General features: G+C 41.1%; 1 protein-coding gene across 1 annotated transcript; it reads left to right on the top strand.

Moving 5' to 3' along the window:
* The first annotated feature begins 6,477 nt into the window (after nt 1-6,477).
* MSX2 (msh homeobox 2) lies at nt 6,478-14,288 on the top strand. Its single transcript, XM_074229549.1, has 2 exons — nt 6,478-7,722; nt 13,497-14,288. Exons 1-2 carry the CDS (start codon nt 7,338-7,340, stop codon nt 13,919-13,921), a joined length of 810 nt encoding a protein of 269 aa, XP_074085650.1. The 5' UTR covers nt 6,478-7,337; the 3' UTR covers nt 13,922-14,288.
* The last annotated feature ends 1,321 nt before the right edge of the window (nt 14,289-15,609 follow it).

Raw genomic sequence — 15,609 nt, 5'->3', positions numbered from 1 at the left:
AATTTCTAACTGAAAGTTAGTATTCCCTTGAAGTATGAATTTAGGCAACAAAACACTAGTATTATTACTAGACTTCATCAGACTGCCAAAAGTTTAAATGCACAAAAGTTAAGAGCCTTAGAAATGCTTTCTCAAGTGCATTTCAACTCTAACATGCTGTGATCCTAAATTACTTAAAACCTCTGAACCTCAGCTTTCCCAACCTTAAAATGAGGATAATCATAGTTTTGCTACTTCTCTTATAAGGTTCTGTGGAAACCATTTTACAAACCTGAAAGACTTCTCAAATAAGAATTGTTATTAGATGGGCCCAGGAAAGACTCCAACAAGATGATACTGTCCGAGAGGTTTAAGTCGAGAAAGGACCTTGTCAGGTTGGAATCTTTCCTTGTTTGAATTGAAGGATGAGAGGTCACTAAGAACCAATTCTAGCAGACTTGGCTAAGTCTTGAAGTGTCCTCTTAATCTTAGATTACCTCACCAACCCAACTGTAGTATATTCAGTCTAAATAGGGTAGAGTGGCTGTTCTAGATGCTGGAGGCAAACCCTATTATCAGCCCCATAAATCAATTCTTTTAATAGCAACCTCTAATAATTTTCTCTTCCATTTCCTCTCACCCCTCCAGTTTGATGTTTTAATTTATTTAAAACCCACAGGGAATTTTAAAAAAAATATCTCACAGATACCGGTTAGGAAAATGAGGTTTGGGGGAAGTAGTGAAGGGATGGAGATGGGAGGTGAATATGGAATGGGGAAATTTGTGCCTCCCTAGCTAAGTGACGAAGCTAGGGCAACCATAAATCTAGTGGTTTGACCACCGAATTCTGAGGAAGCGGGTCTCCCAGTTCCAAACTTGGAGAAGCTTTCTTTTTCTATAACTATCTGAAGTTTACAAAACATTTTCACTACAACCGCTCGGTGTAAAAGATGGAGCCAAGAGCATAAACCCCATTTTACTCAGAAGGAAACTAAGGCTGAGGGAATAGAAATGATTGGCTCAGAGTATCAAAGTGTTAGAGAGGAAATTCAATACCAGGTGTCCAAAGGCAGCGTAGCATAACAGAATTGAATGTGAAGTCAGAAGACCAAGGTTCCAAATCCCAGCTCTGGGACTTCCTACCTGCCTTTGTCTTGGGCAGGTCACATCATAATTTGGGGGCATGAGTTTTCTTTCTTAAAATGAAGGATCGGATAATTTCTTCCCTTCCATTCTTAAATCATGTCTCCCACCAAATTCAACCCTTTCTGCTTCCGGAGCAGGTTCAATTTTCCGAAATTAACACTATAGTCTGTTTTGTCAAACAAGTCTGAGGTCGCCAACCTAACAACTTCTACAGAACAGTGCCTCGATCAGTTGAAAACAACCTCTTTTTAAGTTCCCCATAGCTTCCCCCAGGGTTTCCGTAAGGCAGGGAGCGCTCAGTGTATCACAGATTTAGATGTGGACAGACTCTTAGAGATCATCAAAGCCTACCTTCTTCATACACTGCCCCACATTTTCCGGGAAAACTTCCAAGAATTATTTAATAAACTTACAAAATCACACATTGGGTTCAGTTCTACGGTTCTTTTCACTTTCGCGGACTACTCCCCCCCCTTTGCCCAGATCACATAGAAAAAGATGGGGCCGGGAGGCTCTTGGTCTCCTTAGCCTGTAAATCGAGGCTGAGTTCTTTTCATTCCACAACGTGCCCAGAATAGTGGAGAGCCTGGAAGACTGGCTGTACGCTGCCGATTTCTGAGGGGGGGGGGGGGGGACGAACACTCTCTGGGCAGTTTGAGGACGTTGCTTTGGTGCCTACCTCCACCCCTTGAGGAAGACTGAGGAAGCTCCCGGGCGGAGGGCAGGGGAGCATTCTCAGTACCTGAGGAAGAGCCGACAGTCCTAGGAAGTCCGGAACTGGGGGTGGGGGGGGGTGGGTAGGGGATCACTGATCTTGTTTTCCGCAAAATCTCCACTTCGCCATTTAATAACAACCTCCCAGAGAGATTCCCTCAGTTCAGGAAATGACTGAGTCAAACAAACCATCGAGATTCGAATCCCGATTTGGGGTGAGTCATTTCTCCTTTCCGAGACTTATTTTCTCATTTGTCAACTTAGAGATAATGGAGAATCAAACAATTTAAAACTAAAAGAAAACTCATTTTATAGAGAGGAAAAAAGAGATAGTAATTCGAATCCAGGATTTGGATTGTCTTCAGTCACCTATCTGATAACTCTTCATCATAGCCCTAGTTTTTCCTCCGCATCTCTTAACATACTTTTGCCTCTGAGATATTTCTAAAAGGGACAGTAGCGGGGTACCCTCTGTCTCTTTGCCAGGTTCTGAGACTGGCGGGAAAGCTATCAACTATATAAGCTGACAATTCAGTGATCAAATTAGAGCTAAGGTACTTTCAGACTAACTCTGGGTAAGTCATTTTCCCTGTAAGAGTCTCAGTTTGCTCATTTATAAAATGGAGATACTTGCACTACTTTCTTCACAGGCTAGGAGAGAGGAAAGCGATTTTATGCCTTCAAAAACTTTAGAAATGGGAGATGTTAGCAGGAACACTGGGAATGTGATTTAGAGAGATAGGTCCGGAGGCTTACACATCAATTCTATTAAGTACTGTTAATAACTAGCCCATTATGGTTATTGTTATTAATATAGGTGTAATCAAGAGCAGAGTTGTTTTGGTCATTAAAGTGTTAGATAGCAAAGCCTATCGCAATTTCGAAGCTCCGGGTGCAGCCGCCTCCGCGACAGCTGAATTCTGTCCTTCGCGTTTGCTGCGGTTGCAGCAAAGATGCAGGACCCGGCGTGGGTATGGGGCAGTTCTGCCCTGGGGAAGGGGTGGGGGCGGGGCTGCCTGGGACTGCCCCGCCGTGGCTGCTGGAGCCGGTCAAACAGCACAGCCCCTTCCCCCAGGAGCTTCCCTTTCATCTTCCCGCTCCTGGCGCCGGCAAACAGCCTCAGCTCGTCTGCAAAGTCTCTCTGCTCTCCCCTCCCGGCTTTCCCTCTCCCCGCCTTTGCCCTCCTCTCCCTCCCTCCTCAGTCCCCCTATTCCCAGTCCTTCCAGAGAACTGGATGAAGACTCCCAACCATCGAGTTCCCTGCCCCGGGAGAACAGGATACACAAGGGGAAAGAAAGAGAACTCGTAGAGAATGAGATAACACAGACAGTTAAAGGGAATCAAGGGATTTGGAGCCTGAAGGAACTTTTCAGATCATATAAACCAAGGAATTCTTAACCTTTTCTATGTCGGGGACCCTTTGGATACTCTGGTGAAGCCTTTCTGAGTTCTCTCTCAGAATATTGCTTTTAATTGCAAAGGATAAATGCAAAGGATTACAAAGAAAACCAATTATACCGAAATATAGCTAGCAAAATCTATTTTTTTAAAGCCAATTGCCCTCGGTTAAAGCGTTTTTGTTCCAGTCAGATCCCTTCTTTTTAGAGATGGAAAGGCATAGCCTGAGAGGAAAAGAGATTTAACCAAGTTTAAAGGCCTGGTGACAAATCTGAGGCCCGCTTCCAAGAGGCCTGGACTTGGAGTCAGACAGTTAGGAGTGAGTTGCAGAACCCTCTGCAAAATAAAACTGTACGATCTTGGGCAAAAAGTCTCTAGAACTCATTTCTTTCATCCTTAAATGATGGAATTGCATTAGAGTGATAGATTTATGAGAGAGAGAAGGGTCTTGGAAATAATCTAGTGTAATTTTGGAGGTGAGACCTATAACTAGAAAAGACCCCGCCAACTTTCTTTGCCAATAAGTAGCAACAAATTTGTTGCTGTTTTATTTCAGACACTGATTCCATAGGTGGCTCTTAAGTTAATGTGAGTATTCTTCAATCCCTTGTGGTCCAAAGAAAAGCTGGCCTGAAGTTTGTTCTCTCCCCCTCTATTTTTTCCAGCCTCTGTGAACATAGGTTAATCTACTAGGACTTTTAAAATTATAGATGTGTAGGATCATAGTTTAATAACTTATAAGGAAGAAATAAAGGAATCCCTACACCCCTCCAATTTTAAAGATGAGGAATCTTGGAACCCAGTGTGACTTGCCCAAGACAATAGCAAAATCAGAAAATACCCAGTCCAGTTTTAGGGTACCTGCATTATAAGGATTTTATTAGGAATTATATTTTCTTTGCATCTGTAAAATCACGTCATCAACATATACATACATACATATACACATTATATATAAGTGTGTATATGCATGTTATAACACTAGACATAGATGGCGACACAAGTGTACTCACTGTATTGTTTTCAGGTTCACAAAAGTAACTCATTTTTCTTTTCCCATAGTATCAGGAATCTGATGTGGGCCACTCCAGATAGTTTAGAAAATTAGTGAAGAAGAAGGAGGAGGAGGAGGAGGAGGAGGAGGAGGAGGAGGAGGAGGAGGAGGAGGAGAAAATATGGAATTGATGCCTCACAACTCAAGTAGATTTTTAGACCATTTAAAAAGATCCAATGGAATCTTTAATTTGGGGATGGCATGTTTAAAGGTGATGTTAACTCATTTTGGTAATAATCACAAAAAATGAACATATAAAACTTCTAGGGAACGAATAACTTCCCCCCCAATAAAATATTGATATATGTTGGTTACAACATACAACAACAAAGAAACTCATTTGTTTGCAAAAAATGTTTAATAGTTTGCCTTTCCCAGTTCCCCTACCTAATTAGTAGCTATTCTATATACTTTAATCTCCAATTTGGACTTTACTAGGACCTTGATTCATATCAAATTAGCTACAACTAATTATGAATGTGGGCATTTCCTGGTATCCTTTATAAATTTAAAAAAATAAACTTTCTTCATGAATTGAGAAAACTGCAAAAGGAGGCTGTAGTTGATCACACAAGTGGGGATGGGAGGTAGGGGATAAAATTGATTACTTCTTTCTAATCATGTTTAAATAATCTGTTCTCCTGAAATTAGAGAAGATGTGACATTGAAAAGAAGTCAGTGTAACCAGGAGTCCCTGCTGACCCAACTTCTGTAAAAGGCTTCAGTCAGTCTTCAGGAGACAAAAACTCTCAGCTGCATCTGAGAGTTTTGAGAGGTCTGACTGAGATAGGAACCTTGGCTTGCAAAACGCCTGGGCTTTTCAGCAGAAAAGGGTACATGCAACTCTAGAAAATAGAGAGTAGCAGGCCATCAGTGTACAGCATCCAAACCTACACCAAAAGAGACAGTCACTTAAGAAATCATTGTGCAATCTAATTAAAATAACAACAAATTCTTGGTGTTTTTCCTAAGTGTCCATTAGGCTAGTATCCTTTGGCCAGGACTTGGGAAGAAAGAAGCAGCATAGAATCCTTTTAGAATGATAACACCCCAAATTCTCTAGCATCTTAAGATTTAAAATGTGCTTTCTGGCAAAACACTTTCAAGGTAAATACTTCAACAATTATTATTCCAATTTTACATATGAGTCCAAGAGATGTGATGTGGTCAGAATCAAGAACTAGATCCTGGTTTTACGAATACAGCTTCCTCATACTATCCATGTCACCAGTATATGTATGTACAGTATATATTATATATTCAATACTACCATATCCCTGTCTTCTCTATACCTATAAGGACCAAGTTCTGCCTTGCCTCAAAACTAGTTCTCATTAAGGATCTATATCAGGTATCCCTTCTAATGTTCCCTCATCCCAGGAAACTGTAATCAAAGTAGCTCCCAGTACATAATTATGGGACAAAATAGTTATCAGAAACAGGAAAATTTATTGCTTTTTTTCTAACCTGTAATTGGAATAAGTATGTTCTCATAAAAGACACAAAGGCCCAAAATGTATCATATAGGACCCAATGGTCTCTACAATTATGCCTTTCTGTGTTCTATTTTACTGGGAAAAAGGGAGGGAGGTTAATGATAATCCTCAATATTGAGTTACAATGCTCAAAGATACAAAGAGATAAAGAGATAGAGAGACAGATGTAGAGACAGACTAGGGAAGAAGGAATTTTAGTCTAACAGAAAGACCACCAAGGCCAATTTAGAGTGTCAAAGTCTTATGGGAGGGGGTAGGAGAAATCTGATTGAATTTCTTGTAACTACCATGGAGATTATACTTTTATCTTCCCCAGAAGACTAAGACTTGATTCAGTGCAATCTCCTGGAAACATTTTCAAACTGTGAGGGTTCACAGATTTTGTCCTTTTCTGAGCTATCCTATTCTGAATTGTGTGTAAATAGTGTCTCTCCGATTGGACTGCTAATCTTTTTGAGAACAAGGACTACTATTACTATTGGGGTTTTTTATCCTTGGCATCAACACAGTGCCTTGCACATGAAAAGGGCTCCAGTGTGTGTAAGTAGAGATGGATGATAATAGTATTAAAATGTTATTCATGTTCCTTAATATTCTATCCCATTCCTATGGTCTCTCTTCTTCCAGGCAAAGAATAGTGTTCAAAACAGCATAAATAGAAGGGTACAGGAGGAGCTAAGAAGTTCACAGGGGTTTGAGCTGGAAGATGGAACACTGGACCTTAGAATTCGTTGAACTTTGGACCAGTTCAGGTGACTTTTTCGTGCAAGAGTCCGATGTAGTGGAAAGAACACCAGATCTAGAGTTAAATGACCTCGGTTCCAATCATCTGTGTATTCATTTAACTTAAGGCAAATATTTTCCTTCTTTGAGACTCAGTTTCCTTAGCTGCAAAATGAAAGGGTTGGACTAGACAACCTATTTCTACTGTTTCTTCCAGCTCTAATGTTCCATATTCCAAAGTCCCTTCCAGTTGTAAGAATCTATGTCAAAAATATGTCCCAACTCTAAAAACCTAAAATTCTAAGCAAGTTTGGAAAGGGTGGGGAGTACTCTTTAAAGTGGGGTCAAAAGAGAAGGGAAAAAAATAATTCTATGAGCTTCCTCTTTATAGAATCAGCCTTAATTATCCCAGTGACTTTTCGGTGTTGGTGTGATTATAGCCCTGGAGGGATCGCTAATAACAGCTCAGTTTGCTGCTCCTGTAATTAACTCCTAATTTATTTTAAACCAAAAAAAAAAAAATTCCACAGCCACTCTAGTCAGCCAATCAGAAGAGATCTACCATTACGTCATGCCAGTGGCCCCCTGGGATTGGTCGTGTCGGTTTTATTCACCTTCCCAGAGGAGGAAAAGACAACAACCTTGGTCCCCCCGCTCCCGCCCCCCCAAAAAAAGTTGAGTAGCAGCTGCAGGGTTGGAAGTGGAGTCGGTGCATCCGGAGCTGCAGTGGGGCAGGGAGAGGGAGTGAACTGCGGCAGCCGCGGCGCGCACAAAGGTTCCTGCGCGGCCCACGGGGCAAGGGGTTCTACCTTGGGGTACCCGGAGTCATGGCTTCTCCTTCCAAAGCGAAGGAGGTTTTCTCCTCGGATGAAGAGGGTCCCGCGGTCCCGCCGGCGGTGGTCGCGGACTTGGGCTCGGAGGATCGCAGGGTCAAAGTGTCCAGCCTACCCTTCAGTGTGGAGGCGCTCATGTCGGACAAGAAACCTCCCAAAGAGGTGTGTGCCCTGCCAGGGGGAGGCGGAGGCATCGGCGGCGGCGGGGGGAGCAGCGAAGGCACCTCCAGGACCATGCTGCTGCCGGGGCACGGCGCCAGGGAAGCTCACAGCCCGGGGCTGCTTACAAAAACCTTTGAAACGTCCTCGGTCAAGTCGGAGAACTCGGAGGACGGGACGTCCTGGATTCAAGAGGCTGGCAGATACTCCCCCCCGCCAAGTGAGTGTGTGTTTGGAGGGCTGGGTACCATGAAGGGAGGAAGGGAAGGGGAACCTTGGATTAGAATTGAAAGCGATCATCTATCTGGCCATTTTCCAGATGAGAAAACTGAGGTCCGGAAAAATGATGAAAGGATTTAGATTGAGAAGGGAGTGCTCAGACTTTTCTTAATTTTGCAAAGGAGCAAACTGAGGCGGGGGTGGCGAGTGCCTTGCTCACTACTCCGGGAGATGAGATAGTGCTGTAGTAGAATTTTAGCCTCCAGATTGCTAGTCTAGTGCGCTTATCCTTATACCTAATCTCTCCCCAATTGGGTAAATCCGGGATATGGAGCTAGAGAAGGATTCCAGCAGGCTAGGGGTAAATTAAGGTTGGAGCCAACATACCCTCGGGCTTCTGCTGTTGGGACTCTGAGTTGCAGTCTTAATAAAAACCTGGGCCGGGGTGGGGAGTGGGGGATAGAACTTTGGAGAAAAACTTGAGGACCTTCTTGTAGGATAACAGACGAGAAGATAAGCAGAAACGGGAGTAGAAAGTGCGCGGGGCTGGGGGATTGATTTCAATCCCGGGTCCCACACAACTTGGCTGCGTGATATAAAAAAAAGTTTGGCCATCTACTCCGTTGGGCTAGGAGTTACTCTTTGGAAATCTTAACGCTCAGAAAAATGTGAGGTCTTACTTATTTTGCTCTGTCCTACAGACCCGTTTTCTTTCAATCCCATCTAATTTAGAAGACTCGATTTTACCAAAAAATGACAATCAGGTTTAAAAAACAGATGATCTCTAAATTATCTTCCCTTTCCCGCACTTTAAAACCTATGGAAAGTATTTTCTGATTACAGAGCATTAGCTGACATTTTCTGGGAGATCTAGGAAGTCCATCCTCAAAATTTCCTACTATGCTTTTAAATTTCTGGGTGGGGGTGTTGGCTATCCAACTCTAAAGGAACCTGATTCTTCGCTTGTAAAATAGGGAAAGTGCAGGTGAATCGTGGAGTTTTAGAGTTTAAAAGGACATTAGAAGGTCATGTATCCCCCCCAAAAAAAATTTGTTATAGAGTAAAATTAAGAACTCGGGGAAGAGAACATCATAGAAGGTCAAACAAGTATCAAGTAAAATACAGGTCTAGAACTCAGTTTCTCTAGCGCTATCTTCATTATACCGTCACATTACGGTATTCAGTGACCACATCCGAAATGATATAGTCCAAGCCAAGACTGTCCTTTACTTCTTAGGTCTTCCAGCGTCCTCAGGCCTCTGCTACAAAGAGGAAGAGGAGGGGAAAAAAGAAGATTCTTGACCTAAATTTGCCCAGTTGCTTGCCTTAATCAATCTCATTGCCAAGAGTCATCTTAGTCATTCAGATAGTTATTCAACTATTTGTCCTATACAGGCTCCATGATACCCCTTAAAGTAGAATCACAAACGTTTTTGACGTTCAAATTGAGTAATTTCCCCTTGAAAATGTATTTCCATAGCCCCCAAACACAAATTGCTCACCAGCATCCCAATGTTGTTTCACTTCTTTCTGTTTCTTGGTGGAAGATAGGTTGGAGAGAGGGATCACAAGGTTGGGGGTTTGCTGTAAGAGTCAGGAACTAGGAGGTCAATAGGGAAGAAGACCCCCCCCCCCCCAAACAGAAACAGAACTGGTATATTAGGTGTGAAATACTTCCTTCCTCGGGAGTGGAGTGGGAAGTGGACATTTGTGTGGACATCACTTTATTGTGTCAGAAGACTTCAATATAAGGTTTGCTAATCTTAGGTTGTGTGACCCCAGGCAAGTTATTTTTATTCAATTTCTCTTCTGTAAAATAGAGATAAAAACCAGTCCTTCCCTGATGTAATGATGATAATCCCTACTACTACCTACCAAGGACTTGCTGTGATCAAAATATTGTGTTAATCATAATGTGTATTGTAAATGTGAGTCCTTATTATTATTATCCTATGTTTTTAAAGCCAAGTGAACTCGAAGAGTCACTTTGCCTCTGGGTTCTTAGATATAAAAATGGAGTTACTGTTCCTTGTACTTTGCCTATGGGGAAAGTTCAAAGTACATGTTCTTAGCAAATCTATCCTATTCTCCTTCAACCTATCTCCTAGTTCTCAAGAGCCAGCTCACACCCCTTATTATGGTGGGTTTGGGATTCCTGGGTCCCTAGGGTGTGGTGGCTCAGTTTTGTCTTTTATTTAATCCCTACTTTGGAAACAGTCACACAAAAGAATGACAAAGGGGTTTACTGGAAAAGCAACATTAGATGTAAAGGAGACAGCTCCTTTTCTGACTCTCCCTTGTTCTTGCACCTGCATCCTGGCTGGTGGGATGGCATGACTTCTATATTAAACTGTTAGACAGGAGGGAATTTCTTGAGAGGGTTCTTCTAACCTATCCACTAAAGTTGCTGGCTGGGCTGGTTTCTCGAGTTTTTTTAACCTTGGTTCATTTAATTGACTTGGAAAGATTTCTTGCAGTTACCCCAAATGGAGTTGGAAAGGCTTGAATTCCTTCTTCCTTTTCTTTCCCCCCACTACTGCCTTCCAGTTGTTAATCTACAGTTTCCAACTTTTAGACTGACCTTTTACTGCCTATGTAAACTCTATAAAATTTTCCATCCACTATTTCTATGCTGCTCAAAGCCTCCCCCCCCCCCATACATCCCAAGAAACACACTCTTTCCTTTGCTGGGAAAAGGAAGGAAAGGATGGTTTTATAGACAAGGAAGGAAATGGAAATTGAGATAGGCAAATGTCTTATCCAAAGTAATACAAATGGCAAAACCAGGGATTCTCTGGGGCCAAATCCCCAGGCTTTAACTTTATGAAAAACTAAAGTAATGTCTCTCCTCCCTCCAATTTCTAAGCACAATAGTGCTCATTTGAAAACAAAACTTTCAAATAATCTGAAATTATTTAGTCTGGCTCTCCCATCCCTGCCCTTATAAGTCTCTCTTCATTATATGAAATTAATAGGGAGTTTCAAAGATCAGGTAGAACAAGGGCCATTAAGTACAAATCAGAAGTCTTCTGTGTGAAGTTGAGGTGCAGGGGCTTTAAAAGGTCATCCTATGTTGCCATGTAGGAGGAAAAAGTACTGGATTTGAAGGTCCAAATTCTGTCTCTGCCATTTTATGCCTGTGTGACTGAATAAGATGATCTCAAACTTATCTTCAGCTCCAAATTCCATGATTGTATGGTTTGTCCCAGACAAGGTGCAGTTGTAGAAGCACAGGAGCTCTCTCTATCTCAAAACCCAGAGTTGGAAAACAAGACTAGAGTCATTTCTTAGAAAAGTCAACCTAGAGCACTGACATGGGAAAGGGAGACACACTGGTGGATCTGACTTCACGTTCAGGAGATCATATTTAGTCACAGAAATACCCTGACCTCCTTCCTAAATGCTCTAAGCAGCTTTAGAGGAGGATGTCAGTTGTGGCAGGTTCCCTGTTAATATAGTGTAAGGGTAGAGAGTACTGCATCTGGAGTCAGAAGAGTGCTTAAACCATGACTCAAATACTCATTACCCATATATCCTCAAGAAAAGTTATGTCATTCTGGGTCTCAGTTTCCCCTTCTGTACAATTGGAAACTGTTGATTAGATGACCTTTGTTTCCTTGCAGCTCTAAATTCTATGATCCAAATACCCTGCCCTACACAGCCTCTTCTTCCCAGATTAACATTCTGAGCACCATCCTTCTCCTCAGCAGTAGGAACCCTTGATACCCTTCCTGGTAGGAAGAAAAAGCAAACTTTGCTGAATTCCAACCTCTATTTCAGTGGTATCCAAAGGATCCCCTTGAGGATATCTAGAACTCACAGAAATGCAAGAATTCATTTAATTTTAAAATAAACAACTTCAAAAATCCCTTAAATGAATTCCAATAAGGCCTTGGCAAAATCACAAGGACAAATCATTAGTCAAAGGATGCTTTTATCTACCTGAATCTGATAACAAGTGGAAGCTTGATTGTATTATTTGGTAGTAAGCACAGACAAATTTATTTTGTCTTGTATGATCAAATAGCCTTCTCTGTCTGTGAATTTAAAACAAAAAGTGTATGAAGGAGAGGGATGCTCATTAGTGTTGAGGCTGCTGTTTTGATACACACTTGAAAACAGTGGCTTGGTTTTTGTTTTTGTTTTTGTTTTGTTTTATTTAAATGAAGTCTTAATAGTCTCTACCAAATTGCTTTGAAAGCTAATAACATATAACCACAAAAGATAAAAGGAATCTGGTAGGATGTAGAGCAGGAAAGGAGATATAATCCAATGCCCTTATTTTCTAGATGAATAAACTGAAGAGTAGTTGACTGAGTCTTGGAATGGTGAAATGACTTGCCTGAGGGTACCTTGGTAATAAATAGCATGCAAAGATGTGAGTCCTGGTCCTTTGATTGCAGATCCACTCTACTTCCTTTTTTTTCTGTCTCTGATTTGAGAGACTAGGGTCTAGAGCAGTTTCCTAATTTATGATCATGTAGAGAACATGTATGAGTTTAAGTGTATTTTATTCACTTCATGGATAACTTGTAATTTGAATTCCTGTAGGGAGCACTGGCCATGATAGCATTGAAAAATTTAATGACTTTGTGTTGAACTATGATAGTTGATATGGTCCATGTCTTCAGTTCAGCATTTAATTCACCCTTAGTTCTTCCTACTTTGTGCATATGAAGAGAAAACCACATAAAATTGCTTTGACTGAAAACATTCATTTCCCTGGTGGCTTGCCCTTTGGATACGAACCCTGCCATACTTAGCTAGGCTAGTTTTTGGATGACATATCCACTGCTGGGTCATACCTGAAGCTGTTCCAACTTTGATGGCAGTTGATAGCTCTTGGCTCTATCTTCTAGAAACCAGCCCCTTCCTCATTCTATAACAAATCTAGTGGAGGAAGAGACTGAAGCTATCCTATGCCCTTAACCTGCAATTTAAACTGTGTTTCTAGGACCAAACCAACTGAACAAGAAATGCCACATTCTCTGCATGTGTATTGGGTATAGTGCTACAGCTACATATTTGAAAATTAGCATACCTCATAAAAGCCAAATGCGGAAAACTAATTGCCAGGTAGTTCCCCCTCCCCCCCTTCCCTTCTTCCCCTGTGGCTTCCTGGCAAACAAGCACAGACGGCAGTTGCAATGGGATCGCCTGTGATGCCCCAGTCTTATGAATTCATCTTAATTGATCCATTTTGAACATGGACCCTAAATGTTGTTGACACACCTTTATTTTCAACATAATTCTGCCTCCCCCAAACCTGTGGCATTGACACATTTACACTAAACCAGAGAATATATCTAGGATATGACTAGATGTCACATGTTCTTAATTCTGAAATGGCATGATTCTTCTGGACATTTTACATTTATGGGAGAGATAATTTCCCACCCCTTACTGCTCATTTTCTCAGTCATTTGCCATATAGAGTTGCTAAGACAAGAGTCCCGCAGAATTATCTGGAAAAAGAGATGTTTGGTTTTTATCATCTGTGGACAGAAAATAATAAGGAATGTGCATCTCTTTATGGCATCTGTATGTGCCTTAGGGTAGGATTAACTTAATATATATATATATATATCTGGGATGATAACAACTATATTAATAGTTCATCATAAATCTGTTCCTCAGTTCACACTCTCAATTCCAACTCTTATTTCCCAGAAACTAAGCTCCTATTTAGTTCAAAAGGGGTTGGGGATCAGAAAGAGACAGAGAGAAAGAAGACTGATATTCTTTCCTAACATCTTCCCTTTTCTATTCTCATAGGACACTTGAGTCCTACGACCTGTACCCTTCGGAAGCACAAGACAAATCGGAAGCCCAGGACTCCCTTTACCACCTCCCAACTTCTGGCCCTAGAACGAAAATTCCGCCAGAAACAGTACCTCTCCATCGCTGAACGGGCTGAGTTTTCCAGCTCCCTGAATCTCACAGAGACACAGGTCAAAATCTGGTTCCAGAACCGCAGGGCCAAGGCCAAGAGACTGCAGGAAGCAGAACTGGAAAAGCTGAAAATGGCAGCCAAACCTATGTTACCCTCTGGCTTCAGCCTCCCTTTCCCCATCAACTCTCCCCTCCAAGCAGCTTCCATTTATGGAACATCCTATCCTTTTCATAGACCTGTGCTTCCCATCCCACCTGTGGGACTTTATGCTACTCCTGTTGGATATAGCATGTATCATTTATCTTAAGGAAGATCTCCCAGCAAAGGAATAGTTAAATATAAGACTTCATGATGGATGTGTTTATTTTAATTTGTTTTTTCCTTCCTCATCCAAGAGCACAGTACCAAACCAGTCCTGGATCACTTTTTTCCTTTTGCTGCATCTTTTAAGAGCACCATGCCAACCACTTAGGTGTTCACAGGACAGAGCAGATCTCTTCTTGCTCTTTAGTCTGGGACACCAAACCCTATTTGTCAGAATCACCTGATGACATTCTCTCTTTTTTCACAAAGACTGATCCTGAAGGCTTTTTATATATAAATATATATAATAAAGTATAGTACATTTTTATACTACAGGCGTGAAAAGTCAAAGTATTTTGAAAGGAAAAATTTTATATATATATATATATATATATATATATATATATATATATATATAATGCACATGTATATATATTCAATGTATCATTTTCCTGAAGGAGGCCTCCAACAAGATGATTTTGGGGTTTTTCTTGGGGGGGGAGGATATGTTTTTATAAAAGATAAGGTACTTCTAAAAGGAATATTGTCAGATATAATTTGGGGAGCTTTTAAAAATACAATGGAGTTTATTTTTATAATAACTCTAATTTTTAAAGTGCTTTATGGTTTACAAAATGCTTTCCTTATGTCACGGCAATCTTATGAGGTAGGTGATGAAAGTATTTACACCCATGTTATTGATGAGGTTCAGAGAGGGGGAAATGATTTGCCCAATGTCACATGGCTAACTAGTAAGTGACAGTGCTGGGATTAGAAGCAGATTTCCAGGCTGGGTTCCAATGCTGTTGGTATGCCTTGCTGCCTCCCAGACAATGTAGATAGAAAATAGATGTGAGTAGATTCTTTAATTTTCTTCATTGTCCCACATTACATAAGAAAAGGAAAAAATATGTAATGGCTTTTCCCCTGTGATTCTGTTTTCTCCTCCTCTCTTCTCCCTGCCCTCACCCCCAAATCATTCAGTATTGAAAGTGTTTTCCACATGAATTAGAGACATTGAAAAATGTGAGGGAAAAAAATTGTGGGGTTTTGAGCCTGGGATCAGATACTTTATAAATTCCTCCTAGAAACATCATTTGCTTCCCACAACTACATATAAAGCTGGATTTAGAGAGTTGAGTGTGTAAGGAGGGAGAAAACGGGCTTTGGTCAAGAGAGAGAAAGGTGAGAGAGAGAGAGAGAGAGAGAGAGAGAGAGAGAGAGAGAGAGAGAGAGAGAGAGAGAGAGAGAGAGAGAGAGAACAAGAACCAAAGCACAGGTGATTTAAAAAAAACAATTTTAGAATTTGTGTTCTTAGAGTACATTGTAGACATTTCCCTTTATAAGTATGCTTGAATAGTAATAGATCCAAAAAAGGGAGGAAAAAGACAGAAATCACATGCTTTTTCTATGTGTGTATATATTTGTGTACTGATCTTAATAGGAAAGTTACTAGAGAGAATGCAGATGAGAAGACAGAACATATCCTCAAAATTGTTTGGTTTGGTGTGCGCATGTGGGAAACTCACCAGCAAATTTTGTTCTTTGAAAACATAATGCTGTCAACCTGACTACTTTCAATTCACCCATCCCAGGTCCCTCTCCCAGCATACCCCAGTCCCTTTGAAAGGGATAGCTTGTACAATTTTATATATTTTATTGGAGAGTTACTATTTCTTATCTCTTTTATTT

The sequence above is a fragment of the Macrotis lagotis genome, chromosome 1 (genome assembly GCF_037893015.1).
Source record: "Macrotis lagotis isolate mMagLag1 chromosome 1, bilby.v1.9.chrom.fasta, whole genome shotgun sequence".
Lineage (NCBI taxonomy): Eukaryota > Metazoa > Chordata > Mammalia > Peramelemorphia > Peramelidae > Macrotis > Macrotis lagotis.
Note: the sequence above shows the minus strand (reverse complement) of the source record. Positions and strands in the feature narration are given on the sequence as shown.